The 25,992-nt window shown below is 40.7% G+C and overlaps 1 protein-coding gene across 2 annotated transcripts in view; it reads left to right on the plus strand.

Moving 5' to 3' along the window:
• Positions 1–22,555, plus strand: part of tbx5a (T-box transcription factor 5a) — a 29,540-nt gene extending 6,985 nt beyond the window's left edge. For both annotated transcript variants that reach the window (XM_080477373.1, XM_080477372.1), the window contains exons 4-9: positions 893–1,012; positions 3,277–3,424; positions 11,675–11,827; positions 15,619–15,710; positions 17,157–17,389; positions 18,508–22,555. In XM_080477373.1, the coding sequence (XP_080333499.1) occupies positions 893–1,012; positions 3,277–3,424; positions 11,675–11,827; positions 15,619–15,710; positions 17,157–17,389; positions 18,508–19,100 (1,339 nt within the window). In that variant the 3' untranslated portion in view covers positions 19,101–22,555. The remainder of the gene's footprint in view (positions 1–892; positions 1,013–3,276; positions 3,425–11,674; positions 11,828–15,618; positions 15,711–17,156; positions 17,390–18,507) is intronic.
• Positions 22,556–25,992: the final 3,437 nt, after the last annotated feature.

The following is a 25,992-nucleotide window of genomic DNA, read 5'->3' on the forward strand; positions in this document are numbered from 1 at the left end:
AAGTGGCCATTGTATTCCCGTCAATCATTCCTCTCCTGTTTTTGTGGCGATAAATGATGTTTCACAGCATCCCTCCTCCTCATCCTCCTCCTCCTCCTCATTCACCCCCACTGTAGCGACACTGCTGACTTACTCATGTTGTGTTTTTTTTCACCCTGTATATGACAGCTAATAAATATTCCAGTGATTTATTAAACGGAGAAAAACCCTAAAACGCATCGATATACAATGAAAAAAACATGTTGTACTGGTTGTTTTCTGCCTCAAAATTACAATTTAACTAAATAATAATAATAATAATAATAATAATAATAATAATAATAATAATAATAATAATAATAATAATAATAATAATCGACATGAGTGTGGGGGCAGGGGTTCGAGTCCCGGGAGCGACAGGTAAAAAAATGACCTGTCTTTAATATTAATAAGTATATTCATATATAAGTTGTATTAATTGAGTGTCACGTACAGCTTTCTTGGTCCGCTGCGTCCTATTGATAGACATATCTTATAGAACCTAAGAGTCACATATAAAAGAGTCCATTTTTAAATCACTCCAAAATCAACGGAGCTCCCACAAGGTCAGACAAGGATCATATGATGTATATAAACACGTATTATATAGTAAATGTTATAAATCAAGCCACGTGATTATGTGCGTTGTGATTTCTTTATTTAGTTTGCACTGCACTCATAAAAAATCGATTTACACACCGACTACGCGCATTTTCTCGATGATTTGCACCTATTAAATAGGTGAGATCGACCAAACTTCCATGTTTCTTTTGTGCGATTTCTCTGGAAAATCTTAATAAAACACCTTCTTATAGGATTTTTATTTTGATGCCAGACTTTTACATAAACACCCTCTCTTTTATCTTTTTTCCAGGAGGATGTTCCCCAGCTTCAAAGTGAAAGTTACTGGATTAAACCCTAAAACTAAATACATTCTCCTCATGGACGTCGTTCCAGCCGACGATCATCGGTACAAATTCGCTGACAATAAATGGTGAGTAGAAATGAATAAAGTCTTTCTGTTTCGGCGCCTCGGCCCCGCAGACGCGCGGCTTCTTCCCTCGTCGCGCGCAGACCAGAATAGGGGGGCCATTGTTCCAGGGGGTCGCAGGTCCTCTCTCAGGAGTTAACTCCAACAGGAAACCTTACATTGTTCTGACGGACGAGAATCGGATGTGGACATATTATTTCCCAGAGAATTATGAACTGCGCGTTTTCGAACGACTGCCAAGAAATGCAGTCAACAGGGGGAACGTGTGACTGGACGTTAATGACTTTTCCTAAGCGCGCGCCGGCCTGTGGGTGTGCAGGCACGTCTCTCAGATTTGAGCAGAAATGTTTGTTGCTGATCGCCTGTTTCGGTGCATTTAAATGAGAGGAGGGTTTAAATGATGGCCTGCATGCCTGGAAGCGTGACCCGGAGCGTTTGGTCCGTCTAACTGCTGGAAAAAAAACTAACTATTGATGCGGCTGCAAACGTGACTGGGCGAATTGAAAATGCCTCGGAGTGAAGAGACTGATAAGAAAAACACTTTTCATCTTCTCTCTTATTTTGACATCGAAAACAATACGAGCAGGATATCTGAGCCACAAAAGACAGAATTAGGTATGAGAAAAGCTATCAAACAATTTAAATCAAGTGTATAGTGAGAAGCCGCTTCCTTCATTAACTGGTGCATCAGTTGAAACTAATGAAAATTTAAGTTTAAGCCCATTTATTTGTGAATCATTACCAAGTATTTTGTTATTTTCCGTTTATAATATGAGGTACTTAAAAAAAAGATTACTATGCATGCATATCAAACAATAAGTTGAAGATAAGTTTGGTGTTAGTTTAGTTTACTTTAGTTTAGTCCCCCTGTGATTAGAAACCCCTCCACCACCACAAAGGTATAGATTGATAAAAGTATAAAATTTTAAGCTGTACTGATGAAACTTGAACACAAACTAAATATGTTGTAACATATAAGAACTTGACCTTTAAATATCCCAAAAAATATAATGAAACTCATTCATGTTCATTTTATCTTAAAGCTCAAGGAAACCGGAAGTTGAATTAACTTCCGGTTTATTTACATGAAAAGACGCACGTGTACAACTTTAAGTTTTTATCCACCAAATCTTCTTAAACGTTTCGGTGGTCAAATATGAGAAATAGTGAAAATGTCGTGTTTAGTTAGCTCCACCCCCAAAGCAAACTTTACAAAACAAATCGGCTGTTTGACCAAATAACTATAGAAACTATGTTTGATTGATGGAATATACAACTAATTCTAAAACACTTCCTCGAAATGTACTAGTTTAAAAAAAAAGTATTAGTATGTAGGTATTTTAAACCGGAGGTTGAATTTAAACTCCACGTTTCTTCAATATATGAATAAATAAATACAATTTCAAAGCAATCAAACTGAATGGGTCAAATCTTTGTAGTGATCGAGTGTTAAAATGAAGGAAGCCCCTTTTGTTGTGAAAATCTAATGCACTGGTGTCAAACATAAGGCCCGTGGGCCAAAACTGGCCGGCCAAAATTCAAAAAATCTCAAAGCAAGATATCAGTGATGCTGCCATGAAAGATAATAAACTATTAAGCTCAAAGCCTCACGCTGTCGGGGGAGTTTGGAAAAACACCCAGAATGCAACAGCCATAGAGAAGGTTTCTGGACATTTCACCGGATTTTGCACCAGAAGGTTTCATTAAAAATGACGTCATGTTGAGATTGGAGGGTTTTTTTTGTGGTTATTGTTTGGTTTTGCAAAACTGTAGACATTTTGCATCACATATACTTTCATACCACAACAAAGAAATACTTCAAAGTTAGAAATTTCTAGTTCTTATGGCACTATTGAACCGGTCTGGTCCATTCAAGATGAAATTGGGCTGAATGTGGCCCCTGAACTAAAAATGTGTTTGACACTCCTGATCTCATGTCTTTAGTGGCCCCAAGAACCCCGCGGCACAGAACGTCCGCTTCTGGTAAATCATCAGAATATCTCACATTTATTAACAGAATCACACTTTTTTAGAGTGTTTGTTTCTGCTTTCATGACGATTTCAATGCATCATGTAATATTCTATTCTATTTAAAATATACAACAAAAGAACAACTTGTGATTAATGTGCGAGCCTCGTTATTAATTTTTGGCATATATGACATATTAGCAGCCAGCTGTGTAACCGCACGTGTGTGTGTGTGTGTGTGTGTGTGTGTGTGTGTGTGTGTGTGTGTGTGTGTGTGTGTGTGTGTGTGTGTGTGTCAGGTCGGTAACCGGGAAGGCGGAGCCCGCCATGCCCGGCAGGCTCTACGTGCACCCGGACTCTCCCGCCACGGGCGCGCACTGGATGCGGCAGCTCGTGTCCTTCCAGAAGCTCAAGCTGACCAACAACCACCTGGACCCGTTCGGACACGTAGGTGCCTGGGACCATCATCTGTGTGTGTGTGTGTGTGTGTGTGTGTGTGTGTGTGTGTGTGTGTGTGTGTGTGTGTGTGTGTGTGTGTGTGTGTGTGTGTGTGTGTGTGTGTGTGTGTGTGTGTGTGTGTGTGTGTGTGTGTTTGGAGGAGCGTTGGGTAGATTTAAGACATCTGGAGTAACTTCATCCACCAACTTTTTAAAACTGCATTTCCACATAATATACTTCAGTGATTACTGACATAATAATAATAATAATAATAATAATAATAATAATAATAATAATAATAATAATAATAATAATAATAATAATATTCTTTATTATGAAGTTACTCTTTAAAGTGTGTTACTTTAAAAAATAATTATTGAATTAAACTTTTAATTTTCTATTGAAAAATTAGTTTTTCACGTTTTTTAGTTCACGTAAATTCAAGTAAATTAACAACGCTAATAACAATAATAATAACAAAACTACTTTAGATTCACGTACTGGAAAAAAAAAAGATAATAATAAAACTAATAATAATACTAATAATAATTGTACTGTAAAGTAATGATTTATGATATCTCTGTTCAGTAAACATTATTCTGAATTTATAAAATCACAACAACTAACTATATTATCAATTGTCTCACTTTGGCAATTTATTTCCTGCAATACAATTTAGTGTTTTTTTTGGAGATCATTCATTTGTCTAATATAGATAAAATTAGAAATATGGATAAAGCATACTTTACTTGAAAAGCTATAGATGCTGCCATTGCAAAAGGGAAATGTGTTTAAACTGAAGTTTCAAATGCTTGATTAATTTCATGGGACTAATAATGTTGAGAATCTGCAATATTTCAATGGACAGCTCAGTTCTCACACACATTAATCACATATTGGGACCTACAGTAAACATTTTCTTTTTTTTGTCACGAGGAAAGAAGTTGAATGAACCTTTAAAGTGTGAATTTATGCTCTGGTCTTGAATCTATCTTATCTTTTTATCAAGTTCCTCCTCAACATGCGGCCCTGATGCTCCGCCCCTCAGCTCAACACAATGAAAACAACATGACAGAAACACAGACTCACAACATAAATTGATTATCACCCTGTCATCCTTTAATGCCGAGGATGTTGCCTGTTATAAAAAGTCTCCTGGAACTTTTTGGGGTGCGGGTCTGTTGCAGCTCCCCCTACTTGCAGTAAACTTGCAGACCTCCTGGAAGTCATTCTGCATAACGAGACGGGCACTTTTTTTTTTTTTTTTTTTAAAGCCCAGAGGAAAAAATGCAATTGCACCAAAACCAACCAACCAACCAACCAACCTCCTCTTCCTCCTCCCTCACCAGAGAAGGACTGATGGTACCCATTTCCTCGCTGTAACTCCTCATTATTCTGCACTCAGTATCTGGCTCCAGGCTTTCTGTGATTCCTGTCTTACCCCCAAAAAACAGAAAACACAAACATCACTTACTTCATCAACAACAAATGGGCCGACTGCAGGTTTTCATAAAACATCCAGAGTGGATGGGCGCATTGGGCCCTAATTAGACGTCAGAATAAGCCCACAATTAGCTCTATTACCAGTGGAGCGGATCATTAAAGCAATGCAAGAATGTGCATCAATGGAAAGTCTATTGTTAAAGAGAATTATTAGATTATAAAAGGAAAATACACTGGAGCTGAGAAGGTTTAAGAAATATGACACATTTAGGTGTTTTTCAACCTTTTCCTTCGTGTGTGTGTGTGTGTGTGTGTGTGTGTGTGTGTGTGTGTGTGTGTGTGTGTGTGTGTGTGTGTGTGTGTGTGTGTGTGACGGTGTCTCCTGATTCCAGAAAATGTATGCATTTCTTTGGTTTGCTATATGGGTGCAAATACTACATAAGTAGAAGTTTATTGTTGTATGTTTTGGTTAAGCATGGGTTCCCTTCATCCGGCGTAAGAGTGAAGTATTAACGTCGTAAGATATTTTGAAAAACATGGATAATATCCACATTAAACTAGAAAATGCAACTAATAACACATCATTTCGTTATCGAGTCGTACTTAGTGGTGTGTGAACCTGAAATCAATCAGCAAATCTAATTTAATTGGTGGATTTGTGTAGTTTTGGCCGGTTGAAGCTGTTTTTGTTGCATCAGTTTGTATTATATATAAACGGCACAAAAGAATGTGGATTCACACTTTCAAACTGATATAAGTGTTAAATTTTAATTTCCAGCGACAATAATAAGTGGCCTGTGAAGGGTTAAACACTTCATTTAAAGTGAGAATTAAACCTTTGAAATATGGTCTCAGCGCACAGGGACAGAACTAATAGAGATTGCTCGATAACCACAGGTGGAACGCCGACGTAAACATCAGATTCTAACCTATAAGCAAAGAGAAAGCCGGCCGCTCTGCCAGAACTCAGCTGGTGAAATGGAGCTGGAGTCTCAGCTGGAACATGAGCACTGTTGTAAATTCTGGGTTAAAGTCCCCCCCCCCCCCCCCCCCCCCCCCCCCCCCCCTTCCCCGGTCTTCTTCCCTGATTGGTTGCATGGTTCCTGGCTCGCCCTGCTTGGTTCTGGAAGACAGCACCATGGGATTCATAAATGAAATGCTGGTGGCTGGCCAGAAATTTACTCCATCAGCTTGTTGGTCCAGCTGGTAGGAATAAGTTTGAGATGATTTATAATTACTAGCAGTGAGACATGAGAGGGAAACATACTGCCGAAGTCGATTAGACCGGCTCGGGAAGCAGAAGGACTTTTTCCTTTTTCTTTTTTGGACTCTGGTGAAGTGGGAACACGTCAACAGAGCCGGGCTGCAGGACTGTTTATAGAGTTTAGTTTGTATTAATCATTCACGTTCAAATGGGGTCAAAGTGCAACCCTGTGTATAGAAACTTACTCAGATACTTCATGAGAGAAAAATCAATCCAAGCAGAATCAATATTATACTTAGTAAGTTACATACTCTCACAACTTGCTGTGTTTTTAGCACTTTAATTATAAAATCCATCATGTTGTTGGATTTGTTTTCTCTATACATTTTGAGTAAGATGGGCTTTGAATAAAGCTCTTCTTTTTATGTAATTTATCTTTCTACATGTATTTATTACATAATAACATTGCAAATAAGTAGTGAAAGGTACATACATCCACAAATGAACGTTTTTCAGATTTGAAACATATTCTACTTTAATTTTACCTACAAACATCATGAGATGAGACAAGTTAAGTTAAGTAACGATAAGAAAATCCATTATTTATCCCACGAAATCTTCCTTGTTGCAGCAGCAGCAGTGGTTGGGGGTGTTACTGAGACGGGTGGTGCAGCGTTGCACTGATCTAAACCTCCCGAATGCATTTATAAAGTACTTTCAAAAACGACAGTTTTAAAAATGCTCTGAACACCTGCAACATCAGATAATTCTATCTTCAGAAGTCAGAATCAGATTCTGTGTCCGGGTATCAGGTCGTCGAGGCCCCTGCCGTCCACTGCCACCCAATCCACACTGCACCGACCCCTACGGTAGCCTCTGTGGGTGGTGGGCTCACAGAACCCAGGTCGTCCCTTCGGGCTGGGCCCGGCCGGGCCCCGCGGCAAAGGCCCGGCCACCAGGCGCTGGTATACGAGCCCCAACCCCAGGCCTGGCTCCAGGGTGGGGCTCCAGGGTGGGGCTCCAGGGTGGGGCTCCAGGGTGGGGCCCCGGCTGCGCCTTACCGGGCGACGTCACGCTTCTCTTTAGTTGTTTATCCATGTGGTCTTGTTGAACTGCTTTTGGTCTGACTCGTCACCTTGGACCAGTTTGCCTTGGGCGACTACTGGGGGGCTCGCCCCCCCGACAACGTAGCTCCTAGGATCATTCGGGTACTCAAACTCCCCCACCACGATAAGGTAGCAGTTCAGGGGGGAGCTCAGTCACCAGGGAGGAGCTCGGAGTAGAGCTGCTGCTCCTCCACATAGAGGAGCCAGCTGAGGCTCCAGCATCTGTTTGGGATGCCCCCCCGGCGCCTCCCGAGGGAGGTGTTCTGGGCATGTCCCTCCAGTAGGAGGCCTCGGGACAGACCGAGGACACGCTGGAGGGACTATGTCTCTCGGCTGGCCTGGGAACGCCTTGGGGTCCCACCAGAAGAGCTGGAGGACGTGTCTGGGGCGAGGGACGTCTGGACATCCCTGATCAGATCCTGCCTCCTCGACCCGGCCCGGATAAGAGGTGGACAAGGGATGGATGGAAGTCAGAATCAAATACTTTCCGATACTGAATATTAATGTAATAATAATGTACTTCATTTAGCAATCACAGCAGTTTTCTTTCTCATTTTATATTTAAAAAATGATTCTTGTACTTTCACTTAAAACTTCAACACTCTGGTTCCATCTGACCTTTTAATAATGTTAATTTGGTGGAAACTCAAAATTAGTTTTAGTGCAATTAGCGTTGAAAAAATTACATGGAAAAGTTTTAAATTTAAATTTGATTCATTAATTAGCATTATTGTTATGAGGTGACGGTAATAAAAGTAACTTAAGAAAATAACTGTGCTCATTGTAGTTAGGTATAGTGCTTAACTGCCGGAACTTTTTCATGACATAAAACTCTGAAGAAAACACTGAGTGAAAGTTTTCCATGTAAATCCACTGACAGCAGACATTAGGACGAATTAGCATCAAAGCTACACTGTAAGAGTGAATTAGTAAAGATGTGAAAGTACAAGACTGCAGATTGAGGACACGGTTTTTTGTGTGTAAAATTTTAGTGTTAAATTTTGCTCTGGATTCATAAATGATCTTCTACGTACCTATTCCTCCATCCATCCCTCCATCTATCTGTAGCTCATTTTAATTAGTGTCTATCACACTTAGAATAAGTTCAGCCTTTAAAATAGTTTTTTTTTTAAATGACTAATAGCTTTGACTTTGGATTTTTTTCGTTTTGCTAAAAAAATTGATGAAAGAATTTGGGAAAAGGCGTCCCCCAGACCCCAACTCCTGGTTTTACACTAAAGTTTATTTCAATAGTCTCGGTCACACTTGTGACAAATCCAGTCTTTATATCAGCATAAATGATTTTACTTCTTCTTCATATAAATGATCAGGAAATGGCTTCCCCTGACCCCCTCTGAAGCTCTCTGGCGCCCCCTGTGGAGGCCTCCTTACACATTTCTTACTCAAGTCGGAGTTTGTTCTTGTTGTTGCAGAATTATTTGTCCTTTATCTTTTTTTCTCGTTCATTTGAATTTCTAAATATAAACAGTTTTGGTCTCGGATTTGGAAGCGAGCCGTCGTTCCTGCTTTGATCTCCCGCTCAGCTCGGAATATTTCTCAGTGTTGCTTATTTCTCCCATCACCCCTCCTCCTCCTCCTCCTCCTCCTCCTCCTCCTCCTCCTCCTCTCGCTGCCTTCCCACACATGCTCCGGTGGGGAGGGCGGGGTGTGAGGATCGCACTGTTTATGTTGCGATGGCAGTGTGCGATGAGCAATAGATGATGGTGTACAAAGCCTGCTGATCCCTCGGCTCGGGGAAACTCTCTGATGTGGTGGGACTTGAAAGCAAAGGGCAGCGGCCCGAGACCCAGGGTGATCCCTCACTATCATTAAACACTATCATGCACAGGGTTGTCTTTTTTTTTTTTCTAAGGGAGGGGGGGTTTGGTGGGACAGAGATACAGGGAAACCAGCCACTGCAGAGATGAGGCGTGTGCTCGGGTCCCAGTGGGTGGTCTGCAGCTTTGCACCCCGACTACCACCAGAACTCTCCCGCTGCCAGGACCAGCACACCCTGGACTCCAGGAAGCCGCGGTCTGTTTCCCAGGGTGAAATGTGCTGCACATTCATGCACTTTCTTATATCTGCTGTTGGCAGACGTCTTCATCCTGTTAAATCATGCACCGTGCTGCACGGATGACATGTCTGCATGGATCGGCTTCTTCTTGTGGCGAGTCCCCGACATTAGTTATGACAAATATTGAGCCGGTAATGAATGTCGGCATTGTAAAGAGTTCTGTTTAACCTACTTTTTTCCCCACTGCATGGTGTTCTCACACTTTCAAGAGTCTCTATTCATGGAAGCTTTGTTTGTGAATCCAGATTGGCAGCATGTGGTGGAACAGTATTTTTTAAACTACATAAGTATACAATCAATTCATATCTAAAATAAAACCCCACACATATCCTGACTTCTCTGACCAATGTGATACACTTAATTACTGATGGACGTCTTTTTTCTTTCTCTTGGTGGGGTCAGTAACTTCCATTAGATCATTTGCATCAACAAGGTTCATGACAGGCTTCTGAAATACTCTTTTACCCAGTTCCTGCCCATTACAAAAACCTACTGCACCATGAAATGAGATCAAGTTCAACAGGGGGTCAACAATGGATGACTATTGTGTGGTCTATGTAGGCCTCCATGGTTCATTCGGCCCCAAGAAAAGGACTCTGGTTTACATCCATGAACGGTAGGATGCCCCCACAGGTACTAGAGGCCGGGGCAATGCCTCGTCTCTTCTCCAGCTGGCAGTGAAAGGCAGGTACAAAAACAAATCTGTCAGATAACAGATAGTAGGAATCCCTAGGGGGCAGGAAGGTGGGGCTATGGGGGTGCAAAAGAAAAAAAGAGGGGGTCAAGAGGAAGGCAAGACACAAAGCTCTATTTTTATCTTTTGAATGTAAGTAGATGTGATGAATATAAAAAAAAAAAAAGCATTAGATTTCCAGGGTGACTCCCTGATCCGTCAAGACAGTTAGATTAAAGATCCACGGATGAGAGAGTCTCAAAAGAGAAGTTCAAGGCTCAAGCTCAGCTGTGTGGAGAGTGTCTTATTGTCCCCGAGCCGGCCACTGGTAGCACTCTTCACTTTGCACAAAGTGGGCTTGGCAGGTTAGAGAGGCATGAAGAGAGACGACATGCTTGTGTCAGGCTATTACATCTGCTCTCCGACTGTTTCAGTTGATTAGCAGGGAGGCTGAACTTTGACCTGGAATTACAGTCGCATTTGATCTAGTTGATGGAAATCAATTAATACAAATGCAAATGGCTCAATATGTGTAAACAAAACAAAAACAATGAAACTTCAATTGCACTTGGTTATGCAATAAGAAGTTGACCAAAGCTGATATAGTGACCATGAAGAATCGAGGATTAGAAGCAGCTGCCGAGCATCTGTTTGACTCTGCTGCATGAAAAACTGCCTCAAGAAAACATCTCAAGTTTATCTTCGTTAAGCTGACCACCGTCGTACATCCATTTTCCTGTTGTAGTTTAGCAATAGAGGAGTTATTCGCACAAAAAGCACATTGATTTCATTGTTTCCTGAGAGGTATTCTTTGCACCAGTGTCAAAAAGGTTGTCGCAAAACAAGAATATGATTTTTTCTAAATCTCATTTATTAATGATTATGACTAACACACATTTAGCGCCTGTTGTTTTTCATTAAAAGTAAAAGTTTTACACGACTAATACAAAGAAAATGAATAATAAGCATCTTCAGCTGATAGAAGTTGCACCGTTCTGTCCGGATCCCGTGTTAAGTATGAATTTCTTTTGCACATGCTTGTGCTGTTATTTCAAGTTGTGCAACGTTGAAGCTTCCGTTACAGTAGTCAGTGATTAGTGAATGTTGCACGACCCTGTTGTGTCAAAAAAGAACCTTTTGACTGATTCCCTCCAGAAAAAGTGAAAGTTATTGTATAAATGTTTGACAGATTTTTAGCTTCTAGGTTTGCACCAGTGTTCAGTCTTCTAAGCAACGTGCTGCACATCCATCCCCTGCTGTATTATGTCAAAATGCTTCTTCATCTTGCATGTAATGGGGCTTGGAAACAGAAAACACTTCTGTATATAGCACTTTTAGAAATAACGTATATTTTGCACAACCCTGCCTCCTCAAGAGGAAGGATTTTTTTGCATGCATTTAAAAAGGTAATTTCATATATTGTTGATTTATTTTAGGCTTTTCTCTGATGGAAATGTGTTGCAGGAGTACAACATGCACAATTTGAAGCATTGCCAAAGTAAACAAAAGCATCAAAAATGTTCGTTGCAAAATAAAAAGGAATTTATGGGAAATCTGGGTCGATTTGTGTTGTATTGTAAGACACTCCAGAGGTTTGTCAAAGTTTTACTGTTCCTCCTCTGGAAAGAAAAGAAAACCTTAAGTGTGTGACTAAACTTCCTCTAAAAGTTTTTTTGGTTTTTTTTTTTAAGAGGGTGCTTTTCTGTAATGACACGCTTCAGTTGCGTAAAACTACTTTTCCCCCGTTTACTTGCAGATCATCCTAAACTCGATGCACAAGTACCAGCCGAGGATTCACATCGTGAAAGCGGACGAGAATAACGGCTTCGGCTCCAAAAACACGGCCTTCTGCACGCACGTCTTCCCGGAGACGGCCTTCATCGCCGTGACCTCCTATCAGAACCACAAGGTAAGAAACAAAGTACAACAACATCGGCCTCCTTTTTTTTTGATTCTCTTTGTTTCTTTTTATTACATACTGAATTGGCCACTTTAAATTCACAGCGTTGTTTTTTTTTTTTTTATGAGGTGGTTTAATTTTAACAATGTTTAGAACAAGGAAAATCTTTGCAGAAGTAAATATGCAGCCTTTTGCATTTGGGGGGGAAAATATCTGGCTGCACAAATTGGTAAATTATGCAAAATCCCTCCGTGTTACATTTTATTTAAAAAGAAACAAAAACAAACGTGCAATTTTACCTTTTGCAGCCGACTTTTAATTTGATTTTGGAGCTTTTTGTGGCAAGCTTTGAGAGTAGGAAAACAGAAAGAAAGAAAAGAAAGGCATGTTTCTGAGTTCAAAGTCTTGTCATACTCGCTGAAAATCGCTGATATCACATCGAGTCACTGACAGACAAGGAAAAACTTCAGATAGCCGACGAGACGACGTCTGACCTCAAACGACTTTTTAACTCACAGACTGCTGCAGATAAGCTGGATCCGCTGCTGTATGGCTTTTCTGCATCATCAGCATAATAATAATAATAATAATAATAATAATAATAATAATAATAATAATAATAATAATAATAATAATGGAAACGGATACAGGTAAGTTTACGCATGGCCGCTGCTGTAACTACAAGTACTTTCAACCAATCATTTTAATAAAATACAATAATAATTTCACTTAATTTCAGATGTGTGTGTGTGCAAAATTAACTTTATCACATATTACATTTTATAACTTATCGTTTTGATCTATTTGTCCATTAATTCCTACTTGTTTAACGGTCGCTATTGCGTAATTACGCACAGATGCGCCAAAGACGCCCTGTTCTTCTTCATTTTTCTCTGGTTTATTATAAAATTATAATTCTAAATATATTTCTCAAACTGCATTTTCAGCTGAAACTTTGCTTTGATTGATAGTTTTATAATATTTATAAAGTGCTTTACTTCTGGTTTTGCTTGGGTTTCCATGCACCTCATGTTTCTAATAAGTCATTTTTAGATAATACATCACATGAGAGGGAAGTCGGACTGTTGTTAGTCAAGAACGTAATCGAGAGACTCGTATATTGGACTGATTAAATAAAGAGAATTTGGGCCATTTTAATTACTTTTAACATCTGTATTTTAATGATTATAATGAGCACATAAGAGTTTATTAACACAACTTTAAATATGCTTCAATCACATTCTGTGAGTAGTAATTATTGCGTAATAATGTTCACGTTTTAATTGTTTAAAATGTATTAACTCCTACCACCTTTAAATACATGAATTTTAGATTAGATGGATTTTAACATAGTTCTTCAGTTTCTGAATGCTTAAAACTTGTGGAAATTATATATATATATATTTTAAAATTTTATATTACAAACAACGAAAATAAGAGGCATACAACGTCAAATGAATCCATTTACTCTTGAATTCTTTAAGGCCGTTTAACCTCAGAGTTGTTTATAACTTCACTTGTGTGCGAAAACTTGAGGGACGACGCAGGGAATAGAAAAAACCCTCAATATTTACTCTGTCCAAATTTCTTAGGGGGAGAAAACATTCTTGGGGATACAAAATATCTGTAAACAGCGTCTGTTTAACATCATTTGCCCATGTAGGCCTATATATGTTTTTAGTTTGGGGAATATGGGAGAAAGGGGCGAAAAGCTCGTAATGTCCCCGCAGCCAATCAGAGCTCTCCGCGCTTCTGGGAACAGGAAGCGCAAATGACCGACATTCTGTAGAAACCATTCATTATTTTCAGACACGTTACTGGGGGCTGAGATCGTAACCCGGAGGGCTAATTATTAGGGCTTTCCAGACCTGCAGAAAAACAAGCATTTTCTGATTTGCAGGCCGTTTTGTCTGTCTAATCAAACAGTTTAACATCTGCCAAAACAATATGTGCTGCAGGCACGTGTCCAATTCACCTGTTCGACTCTCCGCTAATGAAAACAGCCAAAGTCTCCAGTTTCTAGAATTTCCTGTCATAGCTGCAATTAAAAAATTTTTTCCTTTTTTTCACATGAATTTCTTGGATTTTTGGAAACATGAAGACCAGCCAGCAGCACCACAGCTTTATTCTTAAGTTATATTTCATAAACTGCTTCACTTCACTTTACTTTTCTTTTTTTTTCTTTTTTGTGAAATTGCTCCAAAGCATCTGGAAATATGTGTATGTCGGCCTTGGTTGTTTTAATGAGCCTAGTTTGGACACACAGACCAATAAAACTCAAGTCTTTGAAGTTTGAAGTTTGCCTGATTGTCTTGAGTCCACACTTGAATATTCAGATTTGTCTTCCATCCTCAAGCCCACCCGGTGCAAGAACTCATATTGGTGAATAAATATCAGTCAAACAAAAGAGTTGGATCCTATTTGTCAAGTGATGGAGTCCAGAATTGATTAAAACATTGTTTTGCCAGGAAGCGAGTATTAACCAAAAAAAGAAAGGTAGCAGAGTGTCACAGGAGAGATTTTACAAGGTTTGTGAAAGTGTCAGCCAGCGTGCAGACGAACCTTCACGTCTTGTCAGAAAGCTGGAAGCACACGCAAGAGCTGCCAACTAATTACCTGCCAGAAACCACTGCTCGGGGAGGGATATCCCCGGATTGTGTCTAACCTCTGTGGGATTAACTCACGATAGAGGACAGCTCGCGCCAAAGACAAGCCACGCTCTGCTTTGTTTGGTATTGACGAAGACGTTCTTACCAAAAGCATTAAAAACCACATTATAAGTTGCATTATTCCCGTCTGGTTTGTCTCGTGCCAACTATCCGCTGCGCTGGATCGCATAAGAATTTACTGTTATAAATGATCCAGTGCAGAAAGATGACATGTTGACGTGAAAATGTGACTCAAGGAAACGTGTTTTTACTCAATTGTTAAGCTCAGAATTCCCTTAAAACGTCAATTCCTGGAAATTTAATCTGTAATTTCACTCTCTCAGGGAAAAGGCCCGTCCAAGAAAGCCTGAACCCTCTGATGCATGAAGGCGTGTTGTAATATTGTCATCGCAGTTTAAAAAGACTCGTCAGACAGTCTGTTTTATCTCAATCGAATTTCTGATTTATTTTTTTCTCTATGCAGTCCAATACAAATTTCCCTGAAGGGATCATTAAACATATAGAAATTACTCAAGATTAATACTTATAAACATGTTTTCTTAATAAGATTATATTTTGTATATCTTCAGATACAATTATTTATGTGAATAACTTTTTTTTGTATCCATCTTTTTATACGTTGGAGTAAATAAATAATGTGATTGTTGTTTTAATTTATTTATAGTGTTTAAATATGTTTAGATAACTTTCTTGGGTATTTGAATAAATGCTCTATAAAGGTTTAAAATGTCGAATTAAAAGATTATTTATAAAGTATTTCTATTCTATAAGTAGAGTTGTCAAACTTATATGTATAGTTAGATTTCTTTCACCTTTTATAAAGCTCTAACTTGTTATTGGAGGATATTTTAACTTGTGCATCTTAATTGAAGAAACTATAGAATATTTGTATTTATAGGTAATAAAGCGATAAACTGAACAAAACCACAAATATTTCACTATTTAACAAGATAAATTTCTCTTTTGCTTCACGTAAAAACCACAAAACATTCTTCAAACGTTGCCGATCGTCCTTTATAAGCATTTTAAAGTTCTTTTGGTGTAAATAGCTATTCAACTTTTTACATTTTTGTCCTGAAATGTGGTCATTCATGTCGTTGTGCCTGAACCGCAGTCTGTTTTCTCTTTCAGATAACGCAGCTGAAGATCGAAAACAACCCGTTTGCTAAAGGTTTCCGTGGAAGTGACGATATGGAATTACACCGGATGTCCAGGATGCAAAGGTAGCCCCTGGCTTTCTAAAATAATGCCTTCTTTTTGGTTTTTCTTTTCTTGATCTCGGCCTCTGGCACGTATGGAAACACTGACACTCGCTGAATGATGTCAAATGGGAGCAGAAACTTTACCTCTATTAGTGATTACCGACATCCTGATCACACTGTCACTTAACAAGCCCCACTTTAATCCTTCAATCAGCCAAATGTGAGCCGGTCCTGAGTGTTATTTTCAGTGATGTAAGTGTAGCTCTTGATCCACGGCCAAACTTCATGCTGAAGACTTTTATGGCTGATCTGGCAGAACCTCTGAAACGTGACTGGAACATCTCTCATCTGTGGAGCTCTTTCTACCAGGAGCGTGTGTGTGTGTGTGTGTGTGTGTGTGTGTGTGTGTGTGTGTGTGTGTGTGTGTGTGTGTGTGCATTAAGTCTTGAACTCATGGTATCGCCTGGTCAGGCGGCCAAGGCAGTACACAGCCGCATAGCTCGCTCTCCCTTTCTGTTATTCAGTCCAGATGAGGGACGGAGCAGGACTCCACACTATGTGGAAAACACATTTTCAAAGAAGAAAATCTGGTTTTCAAACCCCCACCCGACCACTTTTTCTTTTCTTTTTTTTTTTTTTTTTTTTGAGGCAGCTCATATACAGACTCCGTATGGATTCAAATAAAGAAATCCCAAATCTACTTCAGTGGAAAAGCTGCCCGGCTTTCCAACACGGCGCTAAAATCCTCCGTCAGTCCTGAAACCTTGATCCCTATCCACAGATTTAAGTCCTTTTCTGATCAAGCATTTAAGATTAAAGACCTGATTTATGCTGCAGAAAGCCCCCTAATGTCTACAGATTTCTGTACTTTTATAGTAGCTGTTAAGAAACTGCACGCTCGATTGTACCGGACACACGTTAACTTTGCTGAAGTAGGTGCGTGCCACCAGATAATACGACGTTTCTGAGCGCACTGCACTTCAGCTATCAAAACTCACAAACGTATAGAAGCTGGTGAGAGTCCAAACCACACCATCAATCTCACATGCTTTTGTCCGATCCTGCAGAGTACAGTAAAGCAACACGAGTCTGCTCTTGGTTACACTTTTATGAGGAGAGCTTATTGCAAAGCCGGGTCACTTCTTCAACTGAAGCGACTCCCAAAAAATCAAAGACCCAAAAGTATCAAAATGATCCATTGATGGATCCTGTGGGTTAACGGGAGTGAAATGCATGCTGGCATCTTCAACAGGGGAGTGTTCCTCTGTATCCAGAGTGGGAGTGAACCACTGCTGGTGAACACCACTGAAATCTGTGCAGAACTAAACTATAAAAACCGCCGTGTTCAGTCTCCTGATGAGGCTTTTTTCCCCTCTTCAATCTGGGTCATGTGCTTCATATACAGTGTGATTTCTCAGCGTCTCTTGCGGTTCGTCACTAACCACCGTCTTCATGTGTGCCCTGCAGCACCAAGGAGTATCCGGTGGTGCCCCGCAGCACGGTGCGGCAGCGGGTGGGCTCCAGCCAGAGCCCGTTCAGCGGAGAGGCGCAGGGCATGGCCACGCCGGGCGCCCTGGGCTCCCAGTACAACCAGTGCGAGAACGGCGTCACCAGCACCTCGCAGGACATGCTGCCCCAGTCGGGCTCGTACCCGCTGCCGCACGAGCACGGCCAAGAGTACCACTGCATCAAGAGGAAAGGTAAGAGATGTAACGCTGATATGATCTCACCGTTTGGGACGGGGCTGTCAGATAGGAGACACATTCAGCCCAGTTCTGTCTGGAGTCGGCCGGACCGGTGAAATGGACCCATAATAACCTTGAAATTCCAACTTTAAAGTTTGTCTTTGTTGTGGCGCAGACTATATGTGATTGATATTTTGACAAAAACCAAACTATTACTACTGAAAAGGACTGCAATCTCAACTTGAGGGCTGGGGTCAAAGGTCAACAGCTTGTTAGGTAACAAAAGGTCAAAGTATTGGAAGTTATGGATGGAAGGGCTCGTTTCACCTTTCATTTTGCAACTTCTGCATTATTAAACACAGATTGTGTTTCGCCTCTTTGACACCACATGAAACTAATGCAAAAAAAATACCATTGAAATTTAAACTTCAAAGTTTATCTTTGTTGTAGAGCCGAGGATACGCAATGACAATATCTACTTTCCACAAAACCAAACAATTACTATGGGAAATGACTACAATCTGAAAATAAAGCCAATTTTAGTGAAACATTCTGGTGCAAAATACAGTGAAATGTCAAAAAAAGCCTTGTCCTGAAGCTGTTGCCTTATGGGAGTAGGTTGTGTCCACTGGTCTAAATAAATTTGTTAAAAACTCATTGTTTGACCGTATTGGAGCCTCTTGTGGGCCGGTTTTGGCCCACGGGCTTTATGCTTGACACCCTCGGTCCATCTCAGTTGCATCCTGGTCATTTTCTTTTTCTTCTTTTCTTTCCTAAGTCAGTGGCTGAAATACCTCAAGTCAGGGTTATTAATTGTGTTAAAATGAAAAAATGTCTAGATTTTCCTGCCTGAAGCTCCCTGAGGAACGTCCCAGACTTTAGGAGACACTTCTTTAACCCTTTAAAAACAGGAAAGTTCTACAACAGACATAGAAATCCACTACTCACGTAAAAGTTTGGTAATGTGACGCATTAAACAGAAGAACCTCGGCTTCAACAATAAATCCTTTTAAAGGCAGGGTTGTTTCCCTCAAGTTTGTTGCTTCATGTATTTGGTGACTGAATAAAGTACTTCTACTACTACTACTCCAATTTGAACACTAAAGTAGTGCCGTTCTGACTTTCCCCTGCAGTGGAGGACGACTGTCACTCAGGTGAGCACAGCTACAAGAAGGCCTACCTGGAGAGCTCGTCCAGCGAGGAGGACCACTACTACCGGCCGGTGGGCTACGCCCAGAGCCTGAGCCTGGCCGGCGGGCCCTACCGCAGCGAGTCCAGCCAGCGGCAGGCCTGCATGTACGCCAGCACCTCGCAGGGCGCCGAGCCCGTCCCCAGCCTGGAGGACATCAGCTGCAACACGTGGGCCAGCGTGTCGCCCTACGGCAGCTGCTCCGTCACCACCATGCAGCCCATGGAGCGGTTGCCCTACCAGCACTTCTCCGCCCACTTCACCTCGGGGTCCCTGGTGTCCCGGCTGGGCGGGGTGGGGGGCCACGCCTCGCCCCAGCTGGGCGACGGCCACCACGCCGCCATGTACCAGAGCTCCATGAGCCACCAGACTCTGGGCCGCCAGTGCAGCCCCGGCGCCGGGATCCAGTCGCCGGCGGCCGGCCTGCAGGGGAACGAGTACCTCTATACACACGGCATCCCGCGTACTCTGTCGCCACACCAGTACCACTCCGTCCATAGTGTCAGCATCATGCCCGAGTGGAGCGAGAACAGCTAAGAGAGGCTCAGACAATATTGATTGATTGAATAAGGACCAAAATAAGGCAGGGTTTCCATGAATTGATATTTATATTTTTTAGTACGTGTTGCTGTTCATCTTAAAGAGATCAGTTTCAGCTCCCTGGATGTTTGTAGGATGATGTGGACTTGGAGGGAAGTCAACCTTTCTCTTACTGTAACTGTGGGACAGAATCTGCACTTATAGAATGAAGAGGAGCCGGACCAGGACCGAGACCAGGTCTTCACACGCTGTGCTCCTACAAACTGAGATTTATGGATGTCAAGTGAGATCAGTAAATATCATTTTTGTTTCTTTTCTATTAAGTACAAAACTATTGTTTTTGCCTAATGTTCCCAATTTGTATTAAAAAAAACAAAAGGACTTGAACTCGGGTTGAAGTAGCCCGAGTTCTCGTTTTAAGTTTTTATAGTGAACAAGTTAATAAGTGTAAAGTTGCTTCTTCTTTTCTTTTTTTTAAATGAGCAGATTTGAGCTTTTGTTATTGCTCTTCTGGGAATTTGCTTGCTTTCAAACCTTCACAAGGGATTTTTTAAAATCACATTAGCACATTTACATACAAATCAACTCCATCATGTGAAACATGACAAATAGTTTGAGCTTTAAAATTCGACCACTGCTGCAACCAGGATTAAAAGAGGTGCAACAATGGAAGACAGTACAGAGAAGCCTGAACCATACTCAGTTACTATACCTCTACTGTAATAGGTTCTTATGTGATGCAATGGACGGTGCAGTGGAAACCATTAAAAACCTCTTTGAGTTTTATGGACTAAAAATAATTTTCAAAAAACTATTTGAAGATGCATTAAAAAGAACTGTCGGTCTGTGCAGTGGTGTAATTGTGAGCACTCTCCTCTCACAGGGTGAATTCCCCTCCTTCAAGTCTTTTTATGCAGTTTGCATGTTCTCTCCTCATGTTTGGTGACTTTCCCTCCCCCAGTCCAAAAACATGTGACCAAAGTTAAATGCTGGCTCTAGTATTCCCTGTAGCTGTGTAATGGTCTGTGTTAGAGCTGTGACGGACCGCTTTGCTCATGGGTTCCAGCCCCCTGCAACCGATAAACTGCACCCACACATGTTGATTCTTCAGCGTTCTATAGTGGCTCCCTGCAGCTCTCACTCAATATAAGGTAAATACAAGTCCAACAGTTTAAGAAACAGCATCAACGAGACGAAGATAACTCTAAAAATGAATGTCAGTTGTGCAATGCGTGCACAGGCTAATAAAATCCAAACTACAACCAATAAATAATCATTCAACCAGGAAAAAAACACTGAACTGATGCATGCAGCCATTTATATCAGACCAGAGCAGGAAATCAGGAGAACCTGGTGTCAGTCAAACCTCCAGGACTCGGTCCTCTAACCATCAAGACTAAAACCCACGAGGGAGATGAGATGGAGCTGATCCCAGCTGATTATGAGTGAAGGACGTCCAACCTGGACCAACGAGTCCATCACAGGGAAACACACAAAGAGACAGACAAGCAAACCGACAGATAAACCAGAGGTGTCAAACTTAAGGACATTTCACTGTTTTGCATCATTAAAATTGGTTTTATGTTGAGATTGTAGTCATTTTCAGCAGGAGTAGTTTGGTTCTGCCAAAAAGTCTACGTTTCCATCACATATAGTCTGCGCCACAACAAAAGAAAACGTTTAAAGTTTCAATTTAAAGGTTATTATAGCATAATTCTATTGATCCGGCCCACTGGACACGAGATTGGTATGCATGTGGACCTGATTTAGAGTCTCCATTTGAATTCAAAGGCATGATTTTGGACTGTGGGAACCAGGATACGTGAAGAAAAGCCCAACACTTCATATCATAGCAATCATAGCAGGAGTTATCTTAGTTTTAAATGGTTAAATATACTGAGCATCTCCACATAGAGGGGAGTAAATTGCCCTTTTGATAGATGTTGCAGAACACTTGCACACTTGATCGACTTGATCACAAAAAATCGAAATAAAAAAATCCACAATCCACCTAATCAATATCCCGTTCAAGCAAATGATATTTTCCTACCAGCTCTCGGTAGTTTATGGAAACGCCACGCTGACGGACGGAACATGCCTCTCAGGATCAGCTGAACGCGCAAACAGCAGCAGGTTGCTGACACGTTCACGATCGGCGATAATATCCTGGGAAGGCTGGGAGTTTTGACACCTCGGCTGACGTGAGGTGTTTTTGGTCGGCGTGCCGCCAAAAACTCATGAATACCGCTTTAAGCGTTCTAAATGATTCACTCGCTCGCGGTATAAAGATGTGCTGTCCGAGGGTGGAGGCCTGTGCAGCGGTGGAGGCCTGTTCAGCGGCGGAGCACAGAAACCCAATTGGGCACCGCAGGTTTGAATCAAGGTTCAATCTTGTTAGGATTGTAGGTCATTGGCAGGGTTTTCGTGTTCCTCTTATTCGAATCACTAAGTTTCTATTCGGTTGCTTCGTGATCACTTTAGCAAGTCCTTCCTACTTTAGTGCTGAATGCACGTCCTCCGTCGTCTGGGTTGGAGGCTGCATGTTCTCCCTGTGCATGGCGTTCCTCCACTTTTCTAGTAAGTTGAATAACACAGGATTTAAGGTAGATGGATAGTCATTGCATCGCTGGAGAGTTAATGAAACACACTCCAAAAAACTGTTTTCACTCTCTAATCAAGCAAAAGTTTAGATATGATACGAACAGCAAGGATAGAAGAGTGTCCTAAAGAACAGGAAACACAATCTACATCTTTTTATGAGCGATATGTGACATTATTATCCAGGAAGTTCCAATCATCCCATTTTGTATCTTTAAAATCAAATATAAATCATTTCTTGGCACTTGTTTGTGAAACTTTGCTTCATCTCATCAATTGTATGAAAAACTGTCCAATTGTTCACCTTTTCTCTCAATATTTTGCCTTTTTTTGACATAAAAACCCTCAAACATTGAATTCTCTTTCTCATCTTCTGTTTTCAGCGGTTTCATTATGAACCCAGTGAATGTGTGTTTGCTCTCTCTCATTCTTTTTAACATGGATCCTCAGAATGGCACTTCTCCGACATCAAAATGTAAATTTGGAAAATGATTATTTCTTTTTTTAAGTTTACTTGACACACAACATCATGCAGCAGGAGGTCAGTTGAATGTTTAGAGGTTTGTCGTTTTCCACGTGGACAAAGGCTAATGTTTAAAAGCTTGTAGTCGATAGGATGGTATTTGTCAATAGTATTTATTTTTCAATTATGTAAATCAGCTCGCTCCTGCATGAATCTAAGAGACATGATCCAGTTTCTTTCTTCTTCTTTTTTAATAGCCTGCCTTTTATGATTGTATAGGATTTTTCTAATCATACTTATGTAGAAAACAGGAGATTACTATCAGAAAGTATCAATGTAAGATTAAAAAAACGTGCTTACCTTTGTAAATAAACATGTACATAACAGAATACCTGCAATAAATTAATAAAAATAACACATTTGTTGTTGGTTGTGTTTGTCACTGCAGGATGTGTCATGGGGGACGACAAGAGAAACAAGAAATAATCTTTATGATCATATAAGTGGGAAACTGTGATAAATGGATTTCACGTAGGATTTTTCCAGCGCTTGAGCGCTTTACGTTGTTTAATCACGATCACACAGGATGCAGCCATGCAAGGAGCTCAGTCCGTCCACTGGGAGCAGTTTGGGGTTCAGTGTCTTGCTCAAGGACACTTTAACGTGCGGACAGATGGGGAATCGAACCTGCAACCTTCAGACTGAGAGACAAATCGAGCCACGGCCGTCCACAACTATGAACTAATAAAAATGAGTGCACTTGATGCATACACTACATCTTTAGCCTAAAAGAGTACACTTATTTTCAACGTGTACAAACATCAACTTTGACTAAAGTTATTTATTTAAAGTGAAATTTAAAAAAGAAAAAGATACTTTTAACATAAATTTATTTCTGTTGATGAAGCAAGAGTTATCTTCGTTTCAACTACTTTTTTTTTTAACATGAAAAATAAAATCCAAGTAAAGTAAAGTTAGTGTTGTTCCTGTCTCAAGATCTTAGAGTATCTGTATAAACTAGAGTGTAAGTTTCATAGTCTATCTTCCACTAATACTTCAATATCCTGCCTCTTCGTATGTCTTCATTCTATCCTTCAGTCCATGGGGTTTTAGGTTTGCTGATGCTTTGAATGGGAATTGTAATATTTGGTGTTTTGAAATACCGGACACACAGTAAAGATTACGAGACTTAAATTATTTTACTTACTTAAATTATTCATGTTCCAAATAAATGAATAAATGAATGAATGAATGAATGAATGATTCACAGTTTCGTGTATTTTGAACAGTGTTGGCTTCAGTATTTTGTGTAAAGATACTAACTTTAATTGTTATTGTTCATTTCACAGATTTAATTAAGTTAAATTTACTCCTCAGAGTTTTATTTTCTAAGTGTACACATCGAAAAAATAAATATTCACAAATATATCTAGTATTGAATCCAAAAGTATTTATTCAAACTATAGGAACAGATTTTTCGGAACATGAATAATTTAAGTATTGTGACCCAATATTTATAAATTATACACACTTATCTTTACTGTGTTTCATTTGGAATTTCAAAACACCAAATACTACAGTACCCATAAGACATCAGTGTTCATAAGCACCACGGCAGGATAGAGTGAAGATATACAAAGTTCACTTTATTTGGATTTTATTTTTCATGTAAAAATTTTAAAAGGTAGTTTAAAGAAAGAACAATCTTTCTTGATCAACCTAAATAAGTTGCCATATAATTTTTAAGGAGATGTGGTGGAATGCTTTCATCAGTGTAGTTTTCTTCATGTAGTTTTACGGTTAATTCCTACATCCAGCACCATTTACCAAACTACTAAAATACATAGAGGACAAAAGGAAGAACTATTACTGCTTGATGAGGAAGCACAGGTGATGGAAGGCAGGAAAAATTCCCCAGTTAGAAAACGTCTCCGGTGACTGGTTGGGTTCAGGAGACAGTAAAAAGAGAAAAGTACAGGACAGAGAGCAATTAAAAAAAAAAGTATACAACTGCAAAATAATGCCAGTAGAGCAGCCTGACAGCAAAAACCACAGAACAGGAAGTTTTAGGTCACAGAAGGAGACGAGCCAGTCGCAACAGACATCGCGCTTCGGAAAATGTCGTAATGAGCTTCTGATTCTACACAACTGGGAAATGGAAGATGTGGATTGTGTAATTATGGGTTGTGTACAGACCACCCACTTCATTCTGTTTGGGGTTTTGTCTATTTTGTTGCTGGCAAGAGTGAACACAGTAAAAAAAAAAACCGCTGGGCTCTCGATGGGTTTACGCAGATTGCTCTACATTTGGAAACATAGGTTTGCGTTATATTGGAGGTCTCCGGGTTCAGAAACACCTCAGTCACCACAACATTCCATACGATGTGTACCGGCTCTCCGAGTTCATCTACCATACAGTGCATTGCATATTCTCTGAATACTGAAGACGGAGCCGGCATGATAACGCCAATTAGGACTTTATTATAAGATATTCACCAAGTGCTTAGTACTCAGTGTCCCGTTTTCATGAGCACTGAATAAAGTCGTGGGATGAGACTCATGAAGATTTGCTCTGTGACGATGGCCCCTTTGTGACACGCGCTGGAAAACCATCATCATAGTGGACGGATTGATAAACTAGACCAGGGAGGACAAACATGAGGCCCGCGGGCCAAAACCGGTGGCAGGAGGCTCCAGTCTGGTTAAACCACCAAGGAAATGGTCAACTGTAAACTGATAACTGATGTTTTTAACAAATCTCTTGAGAGTAGCCACACAACGGAACACTGAGAGCCGAGCTGAGAAGTGGTGAAGCTGCCATGAAAGATAGTAAACTAGCATTAGCCTCAAAGTATTGCTGTCAGTTTGTAAAAACACCCAGAATGCAACAGGAGAAGTTTTTTGAAAGGTTTACTGTATTTGCACCAGAAGGTTTCATTAAAACTGGCTTCATGTTGAGTATATTAATTTTCGGTAGTAATTGGTTGGTTTTTGTGAAAACATCCAGTTTGACTTCTCCGGCCGACTCAAGATGAAATTTGGCCCCAAAACTAGAATGTGTTTGACCAACCTGAGCTGACCGATCAAGCTGCTCAGGAATAGCTGAGTTCTTTAGTGCGTCATGCGGTGGCGTTGTCTACGACATTGGTCAGTTTGGTTTTCTAATAACATCATGCATGAAGCGTCACAGGGTAACAGGCAAAGAGCCAATGTACATGGATCAGATCGTACACCGTGTTACACCACCGCCTCCGATCCAATCAAAATATCAATTGGATAAACCCGTGTAGTCCGAGGAAACGCTGCGACTGCGCAGCCACACGACACAGTATAGTTAGTGAAGAGTTCTTGTGATAATAACCACAATGGCGGCTTCAAGAGTGTCATGACTCCCAGTCTATAGTCTCCTTGAACTTGGCAGTTTTATTTTGACAGTCACCATAATAACAATCCATTCATCTCCTCCCTCTTATCCCTCTCCGGGTGGTGGAGGTGTCAGTCTGAGCACCGTCACCCAGATCACATTGACCCATTAAGAACCTTCCTGCAGGTGGAGAGCCCACAGGAAGGTGGAGAGCCCACAGGAAGGTGGAGAGCCCACAGGAAGGTGGAGAGCCTACAGGAAGGTGGAGAGCCCATAGGAAGGTGGAGAGCCCACAGGAAGGTGGAGAGCCCACAGGAAGGTGGCGACCGGCGTGGGACTTGAACCCTCTACCTTGAGACTGAGAGTCTCATGCTCTACCTACTGAACTAGCCAGGAGGCAATAACAATCCAACTTGGTAGTTTTATTTTGACAGTCACCATAATAACAATCCAACTTGGTAGTT

This window comes from Lipophrys pholis (genome assembly GCF_963383615.2).
Source record: "Lipophrys pholis genome assembly, chromosome: 12".
NCBI classification, from domain to species: domain Eukaryota; kingdom Metazoa; phylum Chordata; class Actinopteri; order Blenniiformes; family Blenniidae; genus Lipophrys; species Lipophrys pholis.